The sequence below is a fragment of the Sus scrofa genome, chromosome 1 (assembly GCF_054392235.1).
Source record: "Sus scrofa isolate SSC_HxYL_T2T_F1_AM1 chromosome 1, Sscrofa_HxYL_maternal_Yorkshire_Landrace_v2.0, whole genome shotgun sequence".
Lineage (NCBI taxonomy): Eukaryota > Metazoa > Chordata > Mammalia > Artiodactyla > Suidae > Sus > Sus scrofa.
Genome location: NC_139383.1, coordinates 58,291,961 through 58,319,704, shown reverse-complemented (window position 1 = coordinate 58,319,704; position 27,744 = coordinate 58,291,961). Strand labels below are relative to the sequence as shown.

The following is a 27,744-nucleotide window of genomic DNA, read 5'->3' as shown; positions in this document are numbered from 1 at the left end:
GATACAGATTGGGGCCATGAAGGTAAAAATAAGTCTTGCCACACAACTGGGACTCCATTTCCCAGAGAAGCAGTGTGAAATCACAGAAGTCAGGATTTGAATACGGAACTGGCCACTCACCACCCATCCGAGCCCTCATTTATCATCTGTAAAAGGGAGATAATAAAAATGACTTTGCGGGGTTGCAAAAGAAAAGACTACATATGAAGTACTGGTCCAATGTCTGCCAGTAATTATTACTGTTCCCGTCCTAAGATGCGAAGATTTTGAGGGGAAAAAAAATGCGTTTCTCTTTGGAATTACTTAATTTTTTAAAGGCAAAATTGAATGCTTTGGTCAAAAACTATTTTCTTTTTCCATAGAGCACTAAAAACACTTTCAGGACCAGTATACCCTTTGTATGTGATGAAAGAGTGTGATCTTGTGTTTTTCCCTTCCAGTTTTTGACAAAGATGTGGAACACGTATGCTTCTAAGTAGGAACTGACTATGGGTGCTTAAGCTCTTAGCAGTTAATAGAAACCCTGGATTTACATGGCTTTCAATTTCCTTTACAACAGTTGCCTGAGTAGGATTTATCACCCTTGTCCTGGTGCACTCAGGAGGCTAGACAAGGTGAAAAGAACAGTCAAGCTGGTTGGCCTGTCTTACTGTGAACATGTTTTCAGCGAGCACTAGCTTTAATTTTTCCACCCAAATCAAAATACAATGAAGTTATGTTTAGACAGGGCTTGGTGCAAGATCTCAAATTTATTTGTGTGTACTTATCTAAATACCTCGGGATTCAGGTGGGACTTTTTTCCCCTATAAATTACCCTTATGGTAATCATATGCTGTCTGGTTAGCATCAAATAGATCTATATCTACAAAAAGCTCTCTTAATGTAAGCAGAAATCTGTGAACATAGAAAACCCTTTAAAATATTATTGGAGGCCAGATGAAACCCACAAATGCAGGAGGTTCAGAGGTCAAGTGGCACTCTCTCCTTCCTTTGCCCTGCTGTTGTGATTGTTGAGACTTAGTGAACTGGAACAAAATTGACAAGGGGTAAACTTTTCATTTCAAGTCTCCAAGATTAAATTGAAGTCTTGTTTTTAATTTCATTTCCTTTTTTATTTAAAAAAAGAACTTGTTATTCACATCTTGAAATTACGCTAAAGTGTAAGTTCACTGTCCCAGCACTGCTTCTCTGCCTGGCTGCTTACTGGACAAAACACAAATGTATTACCAAAAATAGTCCCTCAGCCATTAAAAAAAAAAAAAAAAAAAAAAAAAAAAGAATGAAATAATGCCATTTGCAACAACATGGATAGACCTAGAGATTATTATACTAAGTAAGAGAAAGACAAATATCATATAATATCACTTATATGTGTAATCTAAAGAAAAATGATACAAATGATCTCATTACAAAATACAAACACACTCACAGACATAGAAAAAAAAAAAAAAACTTGTGGCTACCAAAGGGGAAGGGGGTGGGGCGGGATGAATCAGGAGTCTGGGATTAACAGATACACACGACTATATATAAAATAAACAAGGACCTACTGTATAGAACAGGGAACTATATTCAGTATTTTATAATAACATATAATGGAAAAGAATCTGAGTATATATAACTGAATCACTTTGCTGTGCACCTGAAATGAACACAACATTTTTTTTAAAAAGTTTAAAAAAATTAGCCTCAATGCAGGCAGCTCAACGCAAAATTAGTGTCTGCTGAGGGCTCTAAGGAACGAAGAAACCAGCACCTGGGAACACCCTACCCAGTGCTGCACAAAAAATCACTAAGAGCTTTATACTCAGGTTCACTGCAGGTATTAGAAAACAAAGGCAGGAATTTAGTCTATATTTTAAGAAGAAAGTATTGGGAAAATGGAATTAGTCATTGCTTTGAGCAAAGATTCAAAGCTAACAGTTCTCTGGTTGCTAACCTTGACTCCCTTGGTGAGACTCTGTGCCTCAATTTTACTATCTATGACACAGGAATAACACAAGCATGCTTTATCTTATGCAACTGTTGTACCCTTGAAAACTTCTGTGAACTGAATTGTGGAAAGTGAAGTTACAAACTCTGAGTATATTAGGAGGGAAAAAAAATCAGTATATTTTAGGAAAACTCGAGATGCCTTCTTTTGCCAAGAAAAAAATCCTTTTACATTCTATTTTTAAAAATAAATCTCATTTTTAGTATTTTACTCTAAAAATGGAACATATTTTAAAAGGGAAAAGTATGATGTTTGTTATGGGCTTTATGCAATGAGTCAGACTGGGGTTCCCTCCCCGTTGACTTCTAAGGAGTTTTCTAAATATGCACCTTGTTTCCTGCTCAGCTTCTTGTGGCAGTGCAGGAGTGAGAGAGTCAGGGTGGCCGCAGAGGGATCTGTTGTCAAAGATGATTCTTTAGGCAATAAAACAACTCTGTGTTCTTGGGAGGATTAAAGGAATGGCGTACAGAAGTGAGAGCTGGAGAGACAGGATGAAAAAGAGGAGGTGCGGCTAGGGCTGGTGAAGGAGTTTAGAGCAGAACTGGTAGACGGCTTGACAGGTTTGGGAAACTTAAAGACGAATGTGATTAAAAGGTGGTAAAGGAAGGAGACAATGACAGAAAGTTGGAGAGAGAGGCAAGGACTCGGGTATGCAAGGTCTTGTGGACAATGACAGGATGCTTGCATTTGATTCTAACCTCAAGGGGAAGCCATTAGGGCTTAAGCCCCTAAGGGTGACATATCACAATTCACATTTTACCTTTTCAATTTTTCTTTTTGTAATTTTATTTTTATTTTACATTGGAGTATAGTTGATTTACAATAGCATGTTAGTTTCAGGTATATAGCAAAGCACACAGTGATTCATACACACACACACACATACACACATATATATATAGACAATTCACATTTTAAAAAAACCTTTATGCCATGTGATGATAGCTTGGAGGCAGGCAAGAATGGAAGCAAAGAGACTGTTTAGAAGCTACTGTACCTGCAGTGGTCCAGGCAGGAGAGTCCTCACTAAGGGAAAGGAGTGGAAATGGATAGAAGTGGACCTATGCAGGATAAAATTCGAAGACAGACTTGTCAGGTGTGACTGAAAGATTGTACAGGGATGTGAGGGGCGGAGGAATTAGGGATAACTCCAAGTTTGCAGCAATGATGGACTGATTGCCATTTATTGTCCTCTTATTTCTCTACAGTTTTGTGGCCATAATCTCATGATTCCCACTGCTTTAGCTATAAGTATATTCAGGATTCTTTCTCCAGCTCCAACCACTCTCCCAAATTCCAGATCCATATTCCCAACTGCCTGCTATACAACCAATGCCATCCTTCTTCCTCTTCTTTCTTAATTCCAGGACTTTGGTTGTTTACTGCCCTCTCTTTGCTCCCCAACAGCAAATCAATAACTGAGAAGCTCTGTCTCCAAAAGAGGCATAACTTTTACTCCCTTCTCTGTTCCCTCTTGCCTCCTCCTCCTCATTCAGGCCTTCTCCCCTCCTGCCCAGACTCCCATGAGAGCCCCTACCTGTCCCCCCGACCTGTCTCTGTTCTCTCTATCCACCCTGGACTCTGCTCCCAGACTGCCCTCCCCAAAGTGAGAAACTGAGTCATCGAATGGCCAGGCTCGAAAATTATAAATAGATCCCTACTGATGGAGGAGTTGGGTGCAGACTTTCGTCTGGCACCCAAGATCCTCTGGTACATGACCACCAGCACACTGTAGGAGTATCATCCACAGGCATTCTGACACTGTGAACTTGGAGGGAGAGCAGGCAGGCATCACTGCATGTGGAAGCTCCTGGGCCAGGGATCAACCTCCACCACCGCAGCAACCCAAGCCCCTGCAGTGACAACACTGGGTCCTTAACCCACAGAGGGGCTCCATTTTATCTTCCTTTCTTCAATGATAAGTCCATGGCATGGGCACATGACCCAGGAGGACAGATCAAAGGCATGACATATGGACCCCGGAAGACCAAGTGCTGCCCCTTCCCAGAGATGTTGAGTAGGAAGGACCATGTGAGTTTGGAGCTGCTGGGGACCACCTTTGCTCTGGTTTCACAGAGCAGGTACTTGCTTGAGTGTGAGGCCAACAAAGGAGAAATGGAGCTGAGAGAGAGTCAGACCACATCACTGCGTCCTGGACTTTCCAGTTGCACAAGCCACGTGGATATTCTAAGAAGGGTGGGAGAGGAGGGAAACGTAAAACACCCCAGCCCACTGTCCTGATTCCAGTGAGTCAGTGTTCCATTTCACTTAAACCTGTCCTCTGCCCTTGGGGCGCTCCTTGTCCAATGCCATCCACCCAAGCCCTGCGCCTCTACTCAAGCCAGGGAGGCTTGCTGTGATTTGCTCATACCTCCTACCTGGCAGGGGACCTCTGTGGAGGCAGCAGTTCTGGCTCCTCTCTGCCCAGGCCAGGCATCCCCGTTCCCCAGGAGCTTTGGGAAGTTTGCTGGCTCTACTCTCTCAGTTATCAAACTGCCACCCACCCAGTGTTCCTCAGTGGAGTTGCTCATTCCTAAATGGAAATCATTGTCTGATTTGGATTATCTGATATTTTGACAATGGAATACAAAGTGTGTGTCTATTTCAGCTGAAGAACAGCAAGCTGAAGAACAGCAACTGTTCTGCGTTACTCATGCTTTTAAAAAAACTAGAAATAGGAGTTCTTGCTGTGGCACAACGGGATCAGTGGCGTCTTGGGAGCCCCAGGACACAGGTTGGATCCACAACCTGGCACAGTGGGTTAAAGAGCCAGTGTTTCAGCTTAGGTCACTCGGATCTGATCCCTGGCCCGGGAAATCCATACGCACGCAGGGGAATCCAAAAAAGAAAAAAAAAAAAAATAGTAATAGGAGTGCTGTCGTGGCTCAGTGGAAACAAATCTGACTAGTACCCATGAGGTTGCAGGTTCAATCCCTGGCCTCGCTCAGTGGGTTAAGGACCTGGCATTGCCCTGAGCTGTAGCGTAGGTCACAGACATGGCTTGGATCCCGCTTTGCTGTGGCTGCAGCATAGGCCGACGGCTACAGCTCCAACTGGACCCCTAGCCTGGGAACCTCTTTATGCCAAGGCTGCAGCCCTAAACAAACAAACAAACAAACAAACAAAAAGTAACAGATTGGAGCAATTCTGTTGCATTCGATTATGCACTCAGGCCAGTCTGTCTCTGTACCTTCCTCTTCAGGTGAACCAAGGATGCCCTGATGTCCCAACAGACTCGTTTACAAGCCATGACAGTTGCTCGCGGAATAGAACATGACCCTAGTGACCTGGTGGTATGAGGGTAACTTCCAAAAGTGCCCAGCTTTCTCCTTGGAAGCAATTTCATCAGTAACTGTCTACAACTGAGGAATTTCTGATACATAATGAGCCCATACCAAATCCAGGCTTGTTGTTCAAGTTTTACACTGTTAGCAGAGATATAGCAGAGGATGCCTGTTAAAAAGCATCTGTGAAAAACCTTTGGCTATTATTACGGAAGCAGTAGGCAATATTCAAATGGAGGCAACTCCATCATTTAAATAAATGTGTTTTTAATCATAAAATGTCACTGTTCTACAGACCTGTTTTTCCTATTAATGTGCTGGAGATAATGTTAATGAGATTTAGTTAGTGTTTTAAGAGCAGTTAAAGTCTTATTATGAAAAGCAACCTAAAAGGACACAGCAGTATTCTTCTGAAACTGTGAATCATTATTTATCTGTGTGAAATCTGATGGCACTTGAATCTATATGCAAATCATCTAAGCAACAAAAAACGGACTTAGATGACTACACAGAATGTGCCCCAAACATTCCTCTTTGTTACTTTTCATATCCCTGAGAAGAAAAACAAAAGCAAAAAAAAAAAAAAACCAAGGTTGTAAGTTTGACTGTCAGGATTTCTTATTTACAAGGCAAATAAGAAGCAATAATGCAGCAGAAAAGAACTGTACAGGCAGTGGAGGAAAAGAAGGAAAGGAAAGAAGCAAAAGAAGACTAGCAATAGGTGGCAGCTAAGTGGGCGATGTTCCATGGAGGTGACAGAGGAAGTGGAGGAGATGAAAGCCCTTCACAGAATCTCATCTTGCTCCTCCCAGCCTTAAAGTGACCCCCCCTCCCCCCCACAACACAGGTCTTGTCCCTATGCTCACTCTCACCAAAATAAAAGGCACAGGCAAAAGCAGAATAAACCAAATCTGAGAGCCAGGGAGTCTAGAAAGCAATCTTTGGCATTTTGTCAGCAATAAAGTATGAGTTTCCGTTTTTAATTTTGGGAAATTTCATATTGCACAATTTACTATTTCTCCTAGAGCTGCCAGTACTATTTGCCATCCATTTGGTATGTGGACCAAACCCAAGCATTTACTGGCAGAGGCTGCTTTCACTGGTTTGGGCAGCACTGCATATCAGTTAGTAGAACAAGCCCCTGGAGCCAGGCTTCATGAGTTCTAATTCTGCCTCAGATACTAGATAGGGGTGCATCTTTAGGAAAGCATGGCACTTCTCCGCGCCAAGATTCCTGCTTCCCAAAGTGATTGTGAAGATAAAAGCCTCCTGTTTTGCCCAGGACTGAAGGGCTTCCCAGGATGCTGGACTTTTAATGCTAGAAGTGGGAAACTCCCAGGCAAACTCAGACATGTTGGTCATCTGAGGATAAAATAAGCTATTGCAGGGAGTTCCCATTGTGGCTCAGCGGTAAGGAACCCAACTAGTATCCAGAAGGATGTGGGTTCGATCCCTGGCCTTACTCAGTGGGTGTTGCCGTGAGCTGTGGTGTAGGTCACAGATGTGGCTCAAATCCAGTATTGCTTTGGCTGTGGTGTAAGGCGGCAGCTGCTGCTCCAATTTGACCCCCAGCATGGGAACTTTCATATGCTGCAGGTGCAGCCCTAAAAAAACCAAAAAAAACAAAAAACAAAAAACCCTGCAAAAATAAATGACTAAATAAATAATTGCAGGTAAAGCACTAGGAACAGTGAGTGTTCAACAGATATTAGCCATTGATATTAGAGAACCGGTTGAGAATGTGACTACTGCAATGGTCACTGTTTCCTTTGAACTTGGGGGTCCAGCTCCCCACCCTCAGGGACTGGCATCCTGGGAAGCCCAGGGTGAGAACAGGGTGAGACATGGACTAGTGTCCTGGTCTTTTCTGAAGGACAAAAGATAGGGACTAGTGCCTGGTCTTCTCTGGAGACCTGGAATCACAGGGCAACGATGAGGGTGGTGACAGCAAAATCTTGTGCACAGAGGAGGGTAAGCCTGGGTCCAGTCCCCTTGAATGCTGTCCCCACTCTGCACTGGGTCCACCAAGTCCTGGTGGCGGTCTGGCTGGTCTGCGCTGAATGAAGACTTCTGGTCTTTGGAGTGAGATTTCTCCTTAGGACACTAGGAGTTCCAAGGGATTTCTGAAAAATGAAAGGGCCATCCCTGCTCATGCTGATCTGGCATCCCAGGAAGCTCCATTTCTCAACTCTTCAAACATTTTATCCTCTAGGGGTTTGTGAGTTTCCTCACTGCCCTGTCTCAGATATAGGGGAGAATGGTGTACATGGCAGGCACTTTACCGCAGGGCTTAAGCACTCAGGGATTCAAGACTGCCTACGTGTGATCAGGGGCAGCTTTTCCTCTTTAAACTCACACTGGCAAAGTTGAGATAATAATTGCTAAGGTTTACTAAGCACTTACTATGTGCTAAACAACTGACACACAATATGTTAATTAATCCTCAGGGCAAATCAAAGGGATGTGCATTTTAGGAATCCCATATTATAGAAATTTGAGGCACAGGGAGAAGAAGTAACTTGTCCAAGATCACTCAGCTTGCACGTGCAAGAATCAGATTCAAATTCGGGAAGTCTGGCTCCAGAACTAAAACTTTCAACAAGGTACAGTCTGACTCTATACCCACCTCACTGGGTTGTTGTGAGAAATAAAGTAACACATACAGAGATTTGTAGCATATAGTAAGCACTAAATAAATATCAGTGTTCTGTTTTTAAGGGTGGAGGGCTGAAGAGATAGTCAAGGCAAAAGGTTCAGCATCAACAAAATCTTCATTCACATACAAAAGCAGATAATGAGTCTACTAAACCAGCCCAAAGCTAGTAGAAAAATTTAGCAAGTGTTTTCTGAGTATGTATTGAGTCTGTGACTACTATTATACAAAGAACTTGGGCTATAGCTGTGAGCAAAACCAGACACTGTTTCTACACTCTTAAAGCTTACAGCCCAGAGAAAGAAAAACTGAACAAATCATTCCACCCAGAAAAGAGGAAATAAATGAAAAATCTGAAAAGGAAATTAAGGAAACAATTCCACTTATGACAGCATCAAAAAATTAAGTACTTAGGAATAACTTAACCAAAAAGCAAAGACTTGTACATTTGAAAACTACAAAATGTTGCTGAAAGAAATTTTAAAAGACACAAATGATGGAAAAGCATCCATGTTCACGGACTGGAAGACTTAATACTGTTAAGATATCAAATCAGTACTGCCCAAAGTGATCTACAGATTTAATGCAGTCCCTATCAAAATCCCAAAGGCCTTTTTTTTTTTTTTGGAGAAATAGAAAAATCTACCCGAAAATTCATATGGAATCTCAAAAGACCCTGATGAGCCAAACCAATCTTGAAGAAGAATAATGTCGGAGGTTTCACAATTCCTGATTTTCAAACTTACTCACAAAGCTACAGTAATCGAGGCAGTGTTATACGGTCATAAAGACAGACATAGAAATCAATGGAATCAAATAGCCCAGATATCAATTCCTGCATAAATGGACAAGTAATTTTTGACAGGGAGACAATACTGTTCGAAGGGGAAAGGATAGCCTTTTTAATAAAAAGTGTTGGGAAAACTGGATATCCATATGCAAAAGAATGAATTTGAATCCTTAACTTACATCATATATAAACATTATTTTAAAATAAATTATGAATGGATCAAAGACCTAAATATAAGAGCTAGAACTATAAAACTCTCAGAAGAAAACACAGGGGAAAAGTTCCTCGACATTGGGCTTGGCAATAATTTCTTGGATATGACATCTGAAGTACAAGCAACAAGAATAAAAGTAGATTAACTGGATTATATGAAAATCCCAAAGTTCTGGGCATCAAGGGACACAATCAACAGAGGGGGAAAGCAACCTACAGAACTGCAGAAAATATTTGCAATTTCTGTATCTGATAAGGGGTGAATATCCAGAATGTATAAAGAACTCCTATAACTCAGCAACAAGAAAACAAACAACCTGATCAAAAAATGGGCAAAGAATGTGAATAGACACTTCTCCAAGAAGACATACAAATGGCCAACATGCACATGCAAAAGCGCTCAAGGTCATGATGCATAAGAAAAATGCAAATCAAAAAGCCACAGTGAAATACCACCTCACATTCATCAGGATGGCAAGTGCCAAAACACAAAAACAAAAATAACAAGTGTTGGCAAGGATGTGGAGAAAATGGTACCTAGTCAGAGTCACAGAGAAAAAAGATAGAAGAGTGGCTGTCAGGGGCTGAGAGGAGGGAAGAAAAAGGGAACTGATAATAGGTACAGTGTTTCCATTTTCAGGATGAAAAACATTCTGGAGATGGATATGGTGGTGATGGTTGCACAACAGTAGGAATACACTTAACTTTACTGAATGGTACCCTTACAGATAGTTAAGATGGTAAATTTTACACTGTTTTTGTTTTGTTTTGTTTTCGCCTTTTAGGACTGCACCAGTGGCATATGGAGGTTCCCAGGCTAGAAGTCTAATCAGAGTTACAGTTGCCGGCCTATCCCACAGCTCACAGCAATGCCAGGTCCTTAACCCACTGAGTGAGGCCAGGGATCGAACCCGAAACCTCATGGTTCCTAGTCAGATTTGTTTCCTCTTGCACCACAATGGGAACTCCAATGCTATGTGTTTTTTATCACCATTTGAAATATACATTTAAAAAGGAGAGTGGGATATAAATGTAATGAAATGCTGCAAAGGATTTGGGCCCAAAGTACACATGAAGAGGCTCTGACCTCGGGTTGGGGGTGGGGGGAGGCTGTGAAAGAAGTTTCACTAAGTGCACTGCAGGATGAGAAGGAGTTTGCTAGCAAAGAAAAGAGGCAAAGAGAACAGTGTATGCAAAGCACTTGTGAAGTGAGGGATCTTCACTCACTTGGGATGTTTTAGTAATTAAATATAAGTACAAACATTTGTTGTCACCTGGTTATTTCTTTTCTTTTTTTGTATTGAGATGTGACTTACAGACAAAAATTGCACAAACCTTAATAAACAGCTCAATAAATTTGGTACCAACACTGAATCAAACAACAGTCAAAAGAGGGACTGTCCTAACTCCTTTCCCCTTCCTTCCCCTTCCCCTGGAGGCAGTGGTGGGCAGGGACCGAGGAGACATCAACAAGGGAGCTGGTCCAGATGGAAGAGACTAAAGAGATACAGCACTAGATGTAGTCCTTGATTCTAAATTGAATCTTGGACCAGAAAAGAAAAAGAGAAGTTGTTGGGACAGTTGGTAAAATTTGAATAGGGCCTCTGGATTGGATGGCAGTGTTTTCACAACGCTAACTTCCTGATTTGGAGGTGGCACTGTGCTTATGTAGGACAGTGTCATTGCCTTTTGAAAAAACAGGCTCTCCTGTATTTAAGGGGTGATGGGCAATCATGTTAAAATTTGTTTTTAAATATTCAGAAAAAGAAGAAGAAGAATGGGCGTGTATGTGGATATATAGATAGAAAGGGTGGGGGGAGAAAGAGCGTGGACACACAAACATGCATTGAAATATTAACAACTGGGATATCTGGGTGAAGGTGATATGGGAGTTCTGTGTATGAATCTTGCACGTTTTCCAAAAGTTTCAAATTATTTCCAGATGAGTTGTTTTTCAAAGATATTCTCTATGACTGAAATGAACCCACAGGTGAGGCAGTAGGTAACAGAGGTGACATCAGCAAGGAAGAGAAACATGGTGTCTATCACTGAATTTGGAAAGGGAAAGTTTAAGAGAAAAGAATTTTTTAGTGTTTGATTTGGCTCGCTCCAGAGTGGAGCAGGCTATCCCGGAAATAACCCACTTGTGGTGATGATACATTAATAAACAAGCATTCTGATTCACATCTGCAGTGGTTCCCAGGAACTGGTCATCAGATCTGGGAATCCGGATCCCTTCTCTGGCTCACAGCCCAGTGCAATGCTAAGGCACATCCCGGCCCAGCCTTCACACCGCCCGCCCTCCCAGCTTCAGAAAACGAAGGATGGAGGAAACCTACCCACAGGATCTGGGCCGCGATGACGACAGACCTGGGCCAAGCTGTAAATCCAGAGGGTGCTGAAGTGAAACTGGAGCAAACACAGGGCCTTGGTGTTTTCATCCATCGGCAAAATCACCCAACGCCCCATTCAAGTCTGGGCACGAGTCACCAGGTTTCCACACACACACACACCTACCCTCTGAAGTGCAGTGAGGTGAGCACCTCTGTGTGCAGTGCCGTGGGTGTCTTCAGTAGGAAGCACCTCTGGAAAATGGAGAGATCCGCGAGGCCCAGAGCTCGGTCATCCACGCAGGCGCCGTGCCTGACGCACCACGTGGGCGCAGGACAGCCGTACTGACCAGTGCTCGGCTGTTACCAGCGTTCGGGTTGGCTGCCCTCCTATAATTATACAATGTAAACAGTTTTGTGGGGTTTTTTTTAACAGATTAGAAACTGCAAGTATAGTCTTATATATTGTTTGGGGAAAACTGCTATAGGATTAGTGAACTCAGCTCTGTGCCGCTCAAAAGATCAGAGACTGGATTGGGGGGGAGGAATTCAGGTACTTTTTTTTTTTTTTTTTTTTGGCATAAATTTATCAAGGCTTTCTTTTCATAGTCATGTGAAAATTGTCAGACTACTTCTGTCTCCAGACAAACTTTTTCAAGTTTCTTAAACAGAGATGTGATGATTGCTGAAAAATCATCAGCGGGTTTGTTGACCAAAAACATCTTTTTGAGGCTGGCAGAATGAAGAGATAGACATTTACATTCTATGTATTTATTTATCTATTTAAGAAAAAGCTAGGCATCACAATAAACTCTGAGGGAGGAGAAGAATATTGTTAAGAGCTAGTTTGGGTTTTTTTAAGGGCAAAGGAAAGCAATATTATTACTATTACTATTCTTTTGCTTATCTGAGCTTTGAACTCATCACCTTCTTCCCTGTTGCCCAGGTGAGAAAAAACAGCTCTCAATCCCAATCTTTTTACCTTTTATCCCTAACTCTCATCCTGAAGCTTCAAAACCCTCCTATCATCCCTAGTTGGATGATAATCCAGTTAGTTTTCAAGTTCCACTTTTCAGAGTAGGGAGCTGATGATCGTCCTTCTGTCCCTCAAATTATGTTTCATGCTCAAAATAAGTACAAAATGTCTGCCTTTCCCCTGTCCACTTAAGCCTGCTCTTACTCACCCAGAGTTCTGGATTCTCACCCTGTTTCCTCCTCCATGTGGATCCAATGCTTCTGCCCTGTCTGCTCTATCCTTTCATCTCCAGCCTCTTCCTTCCTGCAGGTTCCCACCTCCCTGCCTCTCCCCATCCCTTAGGGACCCACCTCTCCCATTCATTCTCCCCTTCCCCTTGCCGAGGGCCTAAAATCTCCTTGCTGTACCTCCAGCCCTTTCCTTGTCATGGAATATTGTCTCTAGACCCCTCCTTGAAAAGCCCTCCTCCTCGCTTTCCTTGATGTCCCAGTCTCTGGACCATCTTCTCTCTGGATTGCTCCATTCCTGTCCTGCCCACCACCATTCCAAACACAGCTGTTCTCAGAGTTCCAGCCTTGGCCCTCCTTCCTTTTCACCACTGCTTTCTAGAGTGATTTTCCCTCCTCCTGCAGCCCAGGATCAGTTCTTCCTTCTGAAGTTCCTCCTCCCCCACACCCCCTTACGTCCCTCATGCAAATGACCCCTCCATCTTGAGCATCTTTCAATCCACTCCTCCCCTTAGTCTCAGTGCCACTCACTGCCTTGGTTTGGGTTCCCACCATCATGTCCCTGGATCTCTCCTGTTGCCTCCAGCTCTTCAGGCCCCTTCATGCTGCCAGTGCTGTGTTCTGAAACCAGATCTGATTATGCCTCTTTGACAACTAGAAACTGGTCATTGAAAGCCGTCCAGCCAGGATTTTGGGTATCTCTGGGGAACTTTGAAGGCACAAGATAAACTCAGAGCATTTCCCTGCCATGCATGAACTTTAATCAAAGATTTTGAGTGTGGGAGAGGAATTTTCAGTCTTGATGGTCACAAAGTATTTAAAAAAGAATTTAGAGTAAAACTGACTCATATTCATTGTAGAGGACCACAGAAGTTCAGTTGAATTTTTAACATATAATGAGAGATTTCAAAGACACTCTGTGCTTGGAGAGGGCCATCTGGGGCCATGCTTCAGGCCCTTTAGTTGGTTAGTATCCTTTTTCCTCTGCCATTATGAGCATTTCCCTGGAAAAGTTGAAGAGGCTTTATGCCCTCTGGAGAAAATTGTATCTTCATGCTTCTGGCTCATATTTGCCTTTCTAGTCGCATATTCTGCTGCTGGCTGTTCCTTCTAACATTCAGTTCCTGAGCTTTCACTATTCCATATTTTCCTGCCTGGAATGACCTTCCAACTTCTATGTTTGACAAAATCTCCTTGTCCTTCAGATTCAAGGAATCAAGGAATTCTGAAAGAAGTGACGGCAGGCAGGTAATGATTGCCTTCTAATAGGTACGAGGTCCTGACCAATGAGAGGGGAAAGGAAGGAAGCACCTGTATCTTGAAAAAGGGAGTCACCACAGCGATGATGCTTCCTCCAAACAGCACTACAGGGTTCCTTGCTGGCCATCACAGTAGACAGCATCTCCCACTCCTTTCGGATCTGCCTTTCTTGACATCATGATGTCTTACTGCTTCCCAGCATTGCAACACATGGATGCTTTTGTCAGCCTAAAATCCAGCCCCTGGGGGTCCCTTTGTGTTGAATGTCCAGTACTTTTCCTCCTACTCAGCCTTGACATTCAACCCAAATTCCACCTTCCCAGTGAAAACCTTCCTGCCTGTTTCAGCTCTCATAAATATTTTTTTTCCTCTTAACACCTACAACACTTAAGTTCTTATTAGAATTTAATTACACACATCTTGAATTTTATAACTTTTATTGGCTTTCTTTATTAAAGAAGTAACACATTTATATTAGAGAAAAAAATTAAAAACCAGTTGAGCAAAAGGAAAAACCACTCATAAGCTCTTCATCTTGAGGGAACCACTTTGACACTGTCTGTATATCCTTCCAGACTTTTTCTATGCACACTTAGGTAATTTTTCCCCTTCTGGGATCATACTGTTTTGTAATTTTTTTAAAATGTACTACTAGAACATTAAAATACCAATACACATACTTCTTTAACATCATTTTGATGAATCTATGATATTCAATTTTATGAATTTATATGACATTTTGTATATTCAGCCAATCCTCTGCTATAAGGTATTTAGATTTTTTCATTTTCTTTTAGCTATCATACAAAAAAATCTTTCTACATATTAATTCTTCCAACAGTATAAATTTCAATACATGAAATTTCTGTTAATAACATTAAATATTAATTATGAGTAATATGCTAAATAATTAATATAAGTAATTAGATATAAATCCTTACATTTGTCTACTGTTCCATTTATGTTAGTTTTCACTCCCCACCTAAATTTAAGTTCCTTAAGGATAGGAGCTAGTCTTTTCTAATTTTCATGTCTCATCAGCACAATATTCAACTGTGCATATTGAAGAATTCTTTTATTCACTTAAATTTTAGATAATAGTAGAAGATCTTGGGCTATGTCACCATAGATAGTAAACGTAAGAACATTCTCTCCTCGTAAGGACTGCTTCCAAAGTCCTTCTTAGGATCTGAGGTAATTTGGAGGGAGATAAAGATGGAATAAATAAGAAGGATGAGTAGTTTAAAAGCAAAAAGGCTGCCAGCCAAATTTAACAATAGCTGGAAGTAAAATTTCTGCATGATCCTGGTTACTCTGGAAAAATTACAAAACCCTCTAGTTTGGAATACACCAATTTTTCCAAACTTGTATGAGATTTCATACAATGAGAAATAACTCTTCTTGGCAGTAGAATGTCCATAAAGACACTAGTAGGGGCTCTCGGATTTTGTACTGCCCAGCAGTTCTGCTCCATCGCCCGTCACTTGTACTCCTTCTCTCTCCTCCAACTCCTACACCCTTCCTTCCTTTTCCACCAGTTGATGACCTCTCTTCTGAGTCCACTAAGAAAACAGAATCACTCAGACAAGGACTTCTGGCATCTCCCTGCACCCCATTCCAAGCTCCCCAAGCAACTCCACCTGAGCTGCCTTCTCTCCTCTTGCTGGGGATGAACCCGCCACACCTGGCTCAATAACTTCACTCCAGAAGTTACCCCCTCCCCTTGGCTTCAATGGTTTCCCCCCTCGCTGGCTTATTCTCATCAAGGAGCTCTGGTGTCTCCCATTGCCCTCTATGCATTTCTCCATTTTGTCTTTCACAGCAAGTTCCTCTAGTGAGTGGTCCACACCCATTGCCTCTACTTCCTCTCCTCCCACTCTCTCTCAAATCCTCTCCAGCCAGGGCGAGGCCCTGCCATATCCCTTTGGCAAAGACTCCTGTGCTCTTCAGGTCATTGAGAGTCAACGATATGTTAGCAATAAGACCTATCAGCGGCACTGTCACAACTGATCACCTCCTGCATCTCAAAACATTCTCTTCACTTGGCTTTAAGATTCAACACTCTCCTCTCCCCTTCTTGCTCGTTGATTCTCAGCCACCTTGGTCAGATCTTCATTTTCTTCATCTTCTGACCTCCAAATGTTGGCATGCCCCAGGTCTCATCCTTAGACCGCTTCTCTTTTCTCCACCCATGTTTATCAGATTCTCTATGCCGATGACACACAGATTTCCATCTCTCGTCTAGACCTCTCTCCTGAAGTCTCAATTCTCATGTTTAACTGACTACTTAATGTTTCTTTCCACTTAGATGGTGACAGACGTCTGACGTTTACTTTTTCCTAATGCAAACACTTGAACTTTCCCCTCGTACCTGCTCCTCATGCAGCCTTCCTCATCTCACGAAGTGGAATCTTCATTAATCAGCGATTCGGGCCAAAGTCTAGAATTTCCTTTGACTCCTCTTTCTCTCACATCCCACAGTTGAATCATCAATAAATCCCATCTGGTTTACTTTGACTGTCTATCTAGATTCCATTTTCAGCTATCATCACAGTCCAAATTACCATCACCTCACTCTTAGCCTAGCTCGATGGCCTCCTAACTGGCCTTTGTGCTCCCACACTTGTCCTTCACTTCACTCAGCAAAGAGAATGATCTTTTAGAAGTCAAGACCAGGTCGTATCCTCTCTCTGCAGAAACCCCTGTAAATTTCACCTCAACTAAGAACCTACTGGCGGAGTTCCCGTCGTGGCGCAGTGGTTAACGAATCCGACTAGGAACCATGAGGTCGCGGGTTCGGTCCCTGCCCTTGCTCAGTGGGTTAACGATCCGGCGTTGCTGTGAGCTGTGGTGTAGGTTGCAGACGCGGCTCGGATCCAGCCGTTGCTGTGGCTTTGGTGTAGGCCGGTGGCTACAGCTCCGATTCAACCCCTAACCTGGGAACCTCCATATGCCGCGGAAGCAGCCCAAGAGATAGCAACAACAACAAAAGACAAAAAGACAAAAAAGACAAAAAAAAAAAAAAAAAAAAAAAAAAGAACCTACTGGCTAGCCCTCTGGCATCATCTCCTGCTACACTTCTTCCTGCTCTTCTGCATCAGGCCCAGTGGCCTCTTTGCTATCTCTGGAACATGCCACGTCCACCCTACCTCAGGACCTTTGCACCTGCGTGGCTCTATCTCAGAAAAGCTTTTCCCCAAATTGCTACAGAGCTCACTTCCTCACTTCATTCATATCTCTGGTCAAATGTCTTCTCATCAGGGACACCTTCCCTGACCTAGTCACCCTAAGAATTGCCCCACCCCTAGCACTCCTGAGCTACTTTACCTATTTTATTTGCTTTCATTGCACTCTTCACTTCCAGATATTTATATATATATATATTTTTTATATATATATATATACACGTTATGTATATGTAATATATATATTCATGGTTCATTGTCTGTCTCTCCTCCCTCCTCCATCCCAGTCTCGTCACTAGAATGAGCGTACTGCATACCAGCTTGTAGAACAGGCCCTGCACATATAGGTGGCTCAACTATTGTTGAAGAGAATCCCACTCAAAGCTCTTCGGATTTCATCAGTTCTCCCAGGTGTCACCTGTACAGTACTGAGCTGAGGCTTTATGGTTCAGATATACTTCAAAACATCTGGTTTTGAAATAATAAACCTTAGTTATAATTCTGAGGAATTTGCCCAGTGAGTAGAACTCAGACTTTCTTCCTTACAGAACTTCCCTCAGTATGTTGGCTTCTTCTGGCTTTGGTATTCTCCCTCTAAACATCTCACTCCATCTCTCTCATTGATGTTAACTTGCCCTACCATGTCTTATTCCAGGTACCATGTTTCAAACTCTGCCAAATTCTGCCTAAGAAAAACAATTGTATCCTCTCAATATTGTCAGATCCTATAGGAGGGTGCTGGAGAGAGAGACACATCAAAGACTTAAGAACTGCTCTTCTTTCTTCTGTCTTTCTGTGTTCATCCTTTTGCTTCCTGTGTATCTTAATCTTTCCTATTTTATTTTATAACATCGAGGAGATTTATAGGAATAACATTTACTAACGTCAATGCTTTGGTACAAATTATTGTCCCTGGAAATCATATCCTGCTTTAGAAATGTATCACAGATGAAGCCCATATTCTGGACCAGCACACACATCTAATTATGTAGGGAAAAAAAGTATATCAGGAAAGGTTGAATGTTGCAGGCATAGGAAATAAACTGACCTCTACTCAAGTTACCACCATGAATATACAGAGGGAAAGACCTGCATCTGTTTCACATTGTAAATGCCTGAAGTGCCCAGAGCAGCACTGCAGACCCGACAAAGGGCCAGCAAACGTTCAAGCCATCCACAGCTTGACCTCTGCAGCAGTTCTGGTAAAAAAGAGTCCAATTCTTGATTTACCATCCTAATTTCATATATTTCTGAGTATGCTTTATAGGCTTTAATTCAAATCTACCTGCTTCTAACTTTGAAAATGAAATAACAAACTCCCCATCAGACTTCCAGCTCCTCAAAGGCAGAGATTTTGTCTCATTGACAGCAACAGAGGCAGCTGATTGCAGTACTCAACGTGACCCTAGAGGTCAACTAGTTCTCGTTCAACTTCTTTAAATGACTAACGAACACAACCTGTCAGAGTTGCATTCCTTTTTTTTTTTTTTTTCATCTCTAATTGCTGACCCATCTCATACTTGACAATTTCAAACTAGGAAGCTCCAGTCTGTGGCAAAGTAGACTAATTGAAATGACAATTAATAGCCGTTGCTGTATCCATCTGGGACCAGAAGCAAGGTTGCAAGATCAGCCTACAGCAGTAACCCCATCCACCCCACTCCGCTCCACACCCCACACTGATTGAAGCACCCGACTCCTTTCACAGCTGGGAGGCTGTGGCCTGCTTAAAAAGAAATGAATGAATTCCACCTCACAAGGATCTTCTCAGGCCTGGCTCTTGTGAGAAAAACATTTCTTGGTACTACCAAAATGTGTAAAGTTATCTCATTGACACTCACATGCTTACAAGAACGAGGAATGCAGAAAACATCACTGTTTGTAAGATGATAAGAAATGGCTCCTCCAGGGCAGACCAGGGATCATCAGTACTCTCTGCCCTTGCCCTGAGGCCAGTCAGGGACATTGGAAGCAAGGTGTTTTGTCAAAAGGGGCATCAGACCCAAAGTCAAGAGATGGAGGATGGCTCCCAGTTCTGAGACTTCTCTTCATCTGAAAACTGGAGAGGCTAACAGAAGAACACACGACGAGGCACTGCAACTCTGTTAGAAAAATTACTTTGGCCCCTTCTGCTTCCTTTCGGCTATGGCTTAGCCTTCCAAGCAGACGTTCAAAATAGGGCCTTTTAAAACTCTGCCCTCAAACGAAGGTGGTTCAGAGCAACACTTTGGCTGATATCACAAGACTCCCAGGGCAACGCTTCGCTGCTTCCTCAGCATATGCCAGTGCCCATTTTACAGGGGGATTTATGATCTTTCTCTCAGTAGAGCGAGCCAAAGTTTTATAATATTCATTAAAAATCAGCACCACATGTAATAATATGGAATACTGCCGGTACACAAGGGGGCCAAGTTATAGGTGCTCAGGGAAACGTGGCAGAATTTCTTGGCCTTGGCAGGAGTAAAGTTGCAGGCACCAGCACTGCGCTAACACAACCTTCTTTTATTGCAAATGTTCCTTCAGTCTAAGTCCTAATTACTTTCTGTAAAACCCTAACCACCATCGAGCTTTCTTCTGACAGGGCAGCCACACGATGGCCTTAAAGTGCAGCGGCAGCGCCGGGCAGCCTCTGGAATGGGAGACAGGGGGTGGTTGGAACCCTGTAGGGGCTGGGGCTGCAGCTCAAACGTAGGCTTTTCAGTGAGCTTCGCAACTGCTTGCAACCCCTTTTAAAATCCCAGCGTGGGGACTTAGAGGCTCCCTCGGTGGGGCAGGCTGAAGCCCTTCTGGAAAGGATTCCAACGTCAACATCAATGTTGGGTCAGAAGCTACTCTTGCTCGCCCCACCCCCTCCCAAGAGGGGTACCGGTCAGCTTGGTGGAGCCCCTGGAGCATCTTTTTCTGCCCCTCCTGGGAAACGCTAGACAACCCCGGAATCCCAGGTCTCAAGGTCTGGCTCCGCTTCCTGGGCGTAGTGCCCTGGGCTCTGCCCACCTCCCCACGTGCCACACCAGCTCTCCCCACTGCCCCCACCCCAGCGGCCCCCAGCCCTGGCCTTTCAAGGTTCGGGTGAGTCCCGGGCAAGGCCCGACCGAGACAGGCGGCCAGCCGGGCCCGGAGCAGGGGGCTCTCTCGGTGGTTCTGCCGCACAAAGCGGGGAGAGCTGCGCCGGCGGCGTGAGGCGCGCCCCCTCCCGCGAGCAGGCCGAGCGCGCTCCCGCCCCCTGTCCCCCGCCCCAGCCCAGGGAGCGCCATTCGCGGAGTGGCTTACGCTAGTCGCCGGGCGTACGGCGCCCCAGCGGCCGGGGAGGTGCGCTGCCCGGCTCCCGTAAAGTTATTGTGAATGGGGAGCGGGTGACGTCAGCGCCGAATGTCAACAATGTAGCGATTGAGAGTGTGGGCGTTCCGGGGAGAGCGCGAGCCGCGCCGCGCGGAGCAAACAGCGCCGAGCAGCCGCCGCCTAAGCAGCAGCAGCAGCAGCGGCCGTGCACGCCCGGGCTGCGGTCGCAGCAGCGCTAACGCGAGCGCCCGCCGCCGCCCTCGCCCACCCCGCCTGCCCACTCCCGCTGCCGCCGGGCTCTCGCTTTCTCCCCGGCCTCCCTCGACCCTTCCCCTCCCCCTTCTCGGCATACTCGGGGGGCTGGGAACGAGCTGCCATGTGATGCGCGTCCTCTCCGCGAGCTTTCGGTGACCCCCGATCCGCGGACCGCCGGGAGGGGGCTGCGGGCTAGGAGGACGCGGGGAAGAGGAGGCGGAAAAGGACGCAAAGTTCTCTGTTGAGGTGAGTCCCCGGCCGCGGGTCCCGGGCCCCGGCGGCGGCGGGCGGGCGGGGCGGTGGGGCAAGTTGGCGGGGGGAGCGGGCGCGCGGGGCAGGCGGGGAGACATGGGGAAGCGGCGCGGGAAGGGAACCGCGGCCGCCCGGAGCGCAGCCGCCCGCCGAGCGCCCTGCCCGCTTTTATGGCATTTTCTAGGAACGGGAAGGGGGTGGGAGCCGAGCCGGTGGACGCGCAGAGGCGACTGTGCGCTCTCTCGCCTGGCTGTTTACGGCGGGAGAGGAGGCATTGTATTTTGCTCGCGTCGACGGGTATTTTGGAACAGCAGGGGGAGGAGGAGCAGAGGGTAATAAGTCAGGCGTGGGGAGGGCGGGTTGAAGGGAGGCGCGCGTCCGCGCGAGCCGGAGCAGCTGTCAGACCCACGGCCCTGCTCCCGGCCCCGCGAGGCCCGGGCGCCCCGGCCCCCAGCCCGCGATCGCCGTGCCAGGCCGGGCGGCCTCCTCCCTGTCCGCGGCGTCCGCGCCCCGGGCTGCTCCGCTACGCTTTGCGCTCAGCTGTCAGACGTTGCCGGGTAGCTAGGACCACCACGACTAGCCGGGTATCAAAGCCCAAGTTTAAGGTCCCGGGAAGAGGCAGACTGGGGGCTCTTGGCACAGACCTTGGGTTGCTCGCTGGGTGGAATCCCTACTAGCCAACGACCACGGGTTATTGGAATGCGTCCCAGGGAACTCAGGCCGAGGGGCTCATGCCTTCAGAGAGGGAGATCTTGCACCTCTCTCCTTCCAAGATTCTGCACGAAATCAAAGTGCAACGCACACCCTCTTCTCCCTGCCCACACTTCAGTCTTCAGACCCCAGAAGCTCCACCTAGGAGAGGAGTTTATCCAGGGGACACTTCTCCACGTACCCCCACCCCGCCGGCGTGTCCTCCGGGGGTTCGCAGTTCTCCTTCTCATACCCGGTGGGTCATGGGATGCGGGCGGCGCTCCTGGACTACCCCAGCTGCCCGCGAGAGGGGACTCGAGTGAGCATCTCGGCGACCTCGGTCTGGGCGAGGATTTGCAGGAACTTGACCGTGGGAGGAAGCGCGCAGGGCCGGGTGTCTGTGTGTGAAAGGGGCCGCGCACCCCTGATTTCGGGGGTCGTGGGTGCGCCGGGTATCCCCAGCCCACTCTCACGTGTAGGCGAGTTTGATAACTTGCGGGAAGTTCTGGCGCAGCCGCTGTGGGATGGTTTTGTCTGTGGCCGGAGAAGGAGCGCCTCACAGTATGCCTGTCCGGTCACCGCCGTCGCCGCCACCCATGGCCCCTGGGAAACAAGAGGGACCAGGGCGCCCCACCCCCAACTGAGCTGCACACTCAGCGGGTAGCGAGACGCGGCGTTCCTGGGTTTTCACCTTCGCTGTCTAGTGCTGTAGTCTCTCACTCTCTGTGTAAATTTCATCTGTTGAATGTACTTAACTAAAAAGGGTAATTACTTTAGATTAAAAAAAAAAATCCCTTCCTGCCTAGTGGGAACCTTGGCGGAGATGCTGCCTAATGAGATATTTTGCTTTTGTCTGTTTAGAGTAAAATTAGAGATGTTAACTCTGATAACGGTTTTCTCAGATCATTAAAATGTAACATGTAGGAAAGGCATGTCGAGCTGCGAAGGCTCTGGCTGACATGAAAGAAGCTGTGCGGGGAAAGGCTCCTTGGGTAGAGAGGCTATTTTGGTAAGGCAGCGGCATCTTGCCTAAAATGTGACATTGCCCCACCCTGGTGCTCCCGCAGCTCACAGCTCCAGAGTAAACGGCGTTTTTCATTCTTCCAGGTAATAATAAACGTGAGTCAAAGTGACATCTTGTTAGAATTAAGTCTTTAGTCTGTAGGCGAGATTGCTAAATAACAGTGTTGCATTCACACTGCTCCCGTGAAAGGTCTGTCAGCATTTCCATTATAAATTCAGTTTGGGGGGGAGTTGATAATTTCACCACAAAACTTTGGGTGGCTGAAATGGCTTTCCCTTCCAGTGTTCTGCTTTAAGCAATGAATCGACTGCCCACTTCCATCCTATTTGCTGTTCCTAAAACTTGAATATTATCCAGATGGGGGGGGGCAGAAATAGAAAACATAATCATGGAATAAAATACTTCTGTTCGAACGTACTTTATTTGTGCCAAGTAATACTTTCATTGTGGATTTTGGAAGGCTTTATGTTTGCCATTTGGTAATCATAAATGTGTTAATTCTTCTGGTACCTGTCAGTTCTGCAGGTGGATTGAAATGTCAGTTCATGTTGTATATGCCAGGATTACATGGAAGAACATTCTCCTCATACATGTGTGTGTGAGAGCTCATAGCTAAATTACATGCATGCCTCTTAGCTACTTGTCAGTTCTTTGTATGGTGCATGTGAGGATCTGGGGAAGAGAAGAAGGAGTAAGGTAGAAAGGGACAGGGGGTGGGGTGGAAATCAGGGACCACCCCCCTTCCAGTGACTTTTTAGTATTCTAGTGGCTGGGAGGAAGCCATTTATTTTCTTCTCTTGAATGATGCCTTTGACTTAGTGTCTTCAGGCAAGTCTCTTCCAGTCACTTACCTCTAGCTGCTGTGTGAGGGGCTTAATTATTTGCACACTACCTTGAAATCCCTGGATGAAAGGTACTGCATAAGTGCAAAGTATTGTTATCCAGATATGGAATTTAATGATCCATTACAGTTCATCAGAAAAATGCGCTCTGCAGTGATGGTGGGAAACGTCTCCACCTGATAGAGGGTAATAATAACTGCCTAAAAGTAGGTTCAGATTACAGATGAGACAATTAACTCTAGCCATGTGCTCTTCAATTTGTTGCAATTCATTTCTGTGATCAAAGTGAGTCACAGAGAGCCAGATGGTCAGGTTCACGTTCAAATCTCTCCTAGGCCAGCCCTTCACTTCTGAGCCCACTGTCTGCACAGCCAACAGGACTTATTCATTAGCGCTTGTGAGCCGTTCCTCAGAATTTGTGATCGAGGCTCCTGTGATGCTAACAAAAGGGCTCAGGCCAATCTGTATTGTTGCGAGCAGTTTAATTTTACTTGGATTAACTCATGCTTAGTGTCTCTGGTGTGGATCCAGCCTTAACAAGGGCGGAGAGAGATTCTAGGGGCTCTCTTGCTCAGCACTGCTGGGCACTACTGCCCTACTTTTTGTGTTCTTCAGATTTCAAGGGGTACGGTGTCTGGCTTCTTGTAAATGTTGGCTTATACTCAGATAAATAAATGCCCTTCCTGTTTGGCTGAGGGGTTAGGGAGCAGGGCCAGTTTCTTCGTGGACATGTGACCTGCATGGTTGCACAGGGCCCCTCCTCCTCTCAAAGGACCTCACTCGTGGTTTCATCTGCCGTTGTCTTCTTGAAAGCCTTAATAATTCTCGAACAGGGGGCCCCTCATTTTCATTTCTCACTGGTATTATAGCGCGAATGGCAGGCAGCCACTACCAAGTCTCCGCTCCTTGTCGTCCAGGCAGGAATGGGTGGGAATACTGGCTTTGTGTCGCCACATCGTCTGACTTTTCCAAGCGACGTGGAGACTGGGATTTTAGTGTGGAATCCCCTCATATTTAAGTATTTGTTGAAACATTTTTTAAACACTGGGTGGGAACATTGTAAGCGCTAGAGCTGGCCTGCAGGCTGCCTGGCTCCCACTACTGAGTGAACGAAAACATCTTATTGTTTAATATTTCTGTATTTGGCTATTTTCTAAAGATCTGGTACATAGTAAATGATTTGTGAGTCTCCACCAAGTGAGTGGCTTAACAGCGATCGGGAAAATTGAAAAATGCAAAAGGAACTAAACTCTAAATCAAACGAAATCAGCACTGAGTCCCATTCGGGGACTGATAGCTTTCTCTTTTAACAGAAGACAATCTGAAAGGCCAGATAATGAATACCAAGGGCACCGTGTAATCCCCTGCAGGTAAATAATCCATTGCTTTTGGTCCACTTGCCCTTTATTTAGTCGTTGACCAGATAGGGTCATATGGCTTGTTGAATGCCTCAAGGACCTCCATGACAAGCTGACCTTTGAGAACAGCCACCAAAACAACAGCTGTGATTTATTGAACACGTTCACCACGTGCCAGAAATAGTGCGAACCGCTTTCCCTGCACATAATCTCATCGACTCCTCAAGGCAACCCTATGAAGCAGGCCTTGTGCCCATTCTACAGAAGAGGAAGTTCTTATTCTGTGTTGGAAAGAATTTCATCAGGACACAGTGTGCGTTGTCCTGACTGTCTAAAGGTTATTTTCCTGTCCTATATACGCAATCCAACCCTGAGTCAAAGACTGGGCATGGATTAGGGGTCATAGCATACAGAGAACCCAGTCCCTCCCCTCACATAGAAGGAACAGAGAACAATGCAAGAGGCAACACTGCCAAAATCTGGGATTCAGACAGCAAACACCGCACCTGCCCCCCCTTCCCTGTCTGGATGTGGGAGAAGTTCCAGGGGCATATGACCCTATCAGAGGCACTAGCAGTTCAGAAATCAGGGCTGGTTGCAAAAATTGGCCTTACTCTGAAGGAGATAAGAAGCTTTTGGCAGAGCCAAAGTGCTTTTGGGACAGCAGCACCAAGGCCTTGGGAGTGACGCTCCTGTGTCGTGAATGACCCATTCCTGTCCCATTTTAAAACTGTATGTTAATATTTACTAATTGTTCAAGCCTGAACTGGAACCTGCTGTGAACTCAACATTTTTTAAACTCAGATTGCCGGAAATATTCCTCATCTCATTTTTTGGGGGGTGGAGGGGGCTTGGATGATATTTAATAGAAAAGCACTTCTTTCTTTGTCAATTCAAGGTTTTTGCTTTCACTTTTCTTCCTTTCCTTCCTTCTTTTCTTTCGTTCTCTTTCTCTCTTTCTTTCTTTCCTTTCCTTTCCTTTCTTTCTTCCTTCTTTCCTTCCTTCCCTCCTTTCTTCCCTCCCTTTCTTTTTCTTTCTTTCTTCCTCTCTCTCTTTTACTCATTCACTCATTCATTCATTTCAAATGTTGGTCCACCAAATACTAAAACCTACTCTCTCCATCAGCCTGCTACTTACTCAGGTTTCCTAAAGCTGGATATCTCCTCAGAATCACCACAATGTCCTCTTCCAGGACCACTTCTTTCCTAAAGAATTTGGAAATTGAACCTTGTCCTACTCATGGCAGCTTCACACATCAGGCAGGATTTTTGCCTTTTGTTTTTCCTTGAGCAATTTTTCCTGAAATAGCAAACCTGCCCAATCTGAAAGCATTTCACGTACTTGTTCATCCTAGTCATTGGAATTACAGCCAAAATGTCTCAGTCTTCCCCAGTGACCTCATAATCACCCCTTCTCCAGCATATTCCCCTGGTGAACTCCTCTTTTGTTCCTTAGCCCGATAATAAATTGGCCTCTGGTTCTGAGCTGTGTCATTTTCCTCCCCGACCTCTTTGTTTCTCCCCTGATGGCTGTAGGACATGATGGCGCTTGATGCCCCTATAAGCGGCCGCCTGGCTGCCCCCTCCCTCTCCTGCTTGTGCCAGCTTTCATCTTCTCCTTCCCCAAGCATTTAAATCCTCCACTTTCCAGCTCTCCTATCCTGCCCGTGGTCGGCTCCATTTGTTCCTGAGCCTGCAGCCAGCATGTGGACAAACCCCAGGTTAGTTGCAGAGGAAAGCTTTTGGAGTTTCCAAGCCCCATGTCAGCTCCAGTCTTGTGCCATCCTTTTGTCTCTGCCCTGCCGCTCTCTGGGGATGCTTCAGGAGTTTCCTGGGGACTCCCCAAGTCTAACCCAGAGAAAGCTTGGACTTTCACATTGGAGTTTAGAGCCGGGAGAGCCCCGTGTGGTTATTCCTGTCCTTAGAAGTAGGGAAGCAAAGTGAAGATGCTGCTCAGCAAGTTTGCTTCATCGCCCAGTATCCACAGGTTACCGGCAGTTTTTATTTGCCTCCTATCCTGGATGCTCCTAAGCAGTAGGAGCTCATGGAAGCTGTAAAAATGGGCCAGGCGTCCAGAAATGCTATTCTTTAGAGGCAGACACCTCATTCATTCACTAAACAAACATATCCTGAGTGTTTCTTCGGCAGCAGGCGTGGCGCGAGGGGAGCATGGTGCCAGTGGGGAGCGAGCTGGTCCTGGCCCCGCCTTCACAAAGCACCCCATCTGGAGGGAGGAATGACATTTCTCAGACAGCAGCAGATGACTTAGGGCAAGTTCTGTGAAGAAAGAGTGTTCTAGGCACTGGACGATATAATGCAGGGTGGCGGGGGGGGGGGGGGGTTGACCTGTTGGGAGGAGGGAGAGCAGCCCTCCCCAGGTGAGCTGCCATCAGGGCCCATCTGAAACCTGGGGCTGGCTCTTTCCCTCTAGTCTCTCAGACCTATTAATTCACTACCATCTGTGGCCCTTTGGAGTATTGCATAAACCATGATAGAACCTGCAGGACCATTTTGGCAACGGTTCCTGTATACAGAGTCCAGAATTGATTTATTTACCTGTGTCTTCAGAACCTGATGCAAACAGAATGGTTAATTGCCAAGAAAATGTTCATTTCCACTTGGGAAAAATGCTAGTTTGCATTCTCATTTTGAACAACCTTAGGGTCATTTGGGCAGTGTTCGAATAATTGGAAGCTACACAGTCGTGCCCTCCCAGTTGGCTGATATGTGTGGGCCCTGGGCAAGGGTCTTTAGGGAAAATGTGAATCCAACTTGTCAACTCCTGCTTATCCCAGAGCTAGAGGGTCTGTAGCCTCTGTAGCCTGAGGGTGATTATTTAGATGATTATTCTTAATACAGTTTAGGAGTGTGGGCAGTGTCTGTTTAAAACAAGTTGACTTTACTGAAAGTCCTCTGTTTTCTTTTTCTCTGATCATAGCTAAACTGTTGGGAGCTTCATATGTGCATTATTCACATTAACTTGTTTAATCCCTATAACCACCCAGAGGCAGGTTTGATCATTAGAAGCTGAGGCACAGATGTCACCCAGCTAATGTGTGGCAGAGCTAGGATTGGAAACTAGGTGTCTAAGACTAGAACTTGTCTGAGGCTAGAACACCATGCTATTCCACAC

General features: G+C 45.5%; 2 protein-coding genes across 5 annotated transcripts in view; one reads left to right on the top strand and one right to left on the bottom strand.

The window, feature by feature from the left end:
• Window positions 1-20,165, bottom strand: part of LOC102157779 (uncharacterized) — a 169,766-nt gene extending 149,601 nt beyond the window's left edge. Inside the window, exons 1-4 of the mRNA XM_085013037.1 lie at window positions 19,999-20,165; window positions 19,451-19,540; window positions 11,451-11,576; window positions 11,273-11,313 (exon numbers count right to left, since the gene is read on the bottom strand). Coding sequence (XP_084869163.1) covers window positions 11,273-11,313; window positions 11,451-11,576; window positions 19,451-19,540; window positions 19,999-20,165 — 424 coding nt within the window. The remainder of the gene's footprint in view (window positions 1-11,272; window positions 11,314-11,450; window positions 11,577-19,450; window positions 19,541-19,998) is intronic.
• A 182-nt stretch (window positions 20,166-20,347) lies between these two features.
• BACH2 (BTB domain and CNC homolog 2) overlaps window positions 20,348-27,744 on the top strand; it is a 379,609-nt gene continuing 372,212 nt past the window's right edge. For all 4 annotated transcript variants that reach the window (XM_021090081.2, XM_021090103.2, XM_021090087.2 and 1 more), the window contains exon 1: window positions 20,348-20,691. The gene's annotated coding sequence lies outside the window, so the exon portion shown is untranslated. The remainder of the gene's footprint in view (window positions 20,692-27,744) is intronic.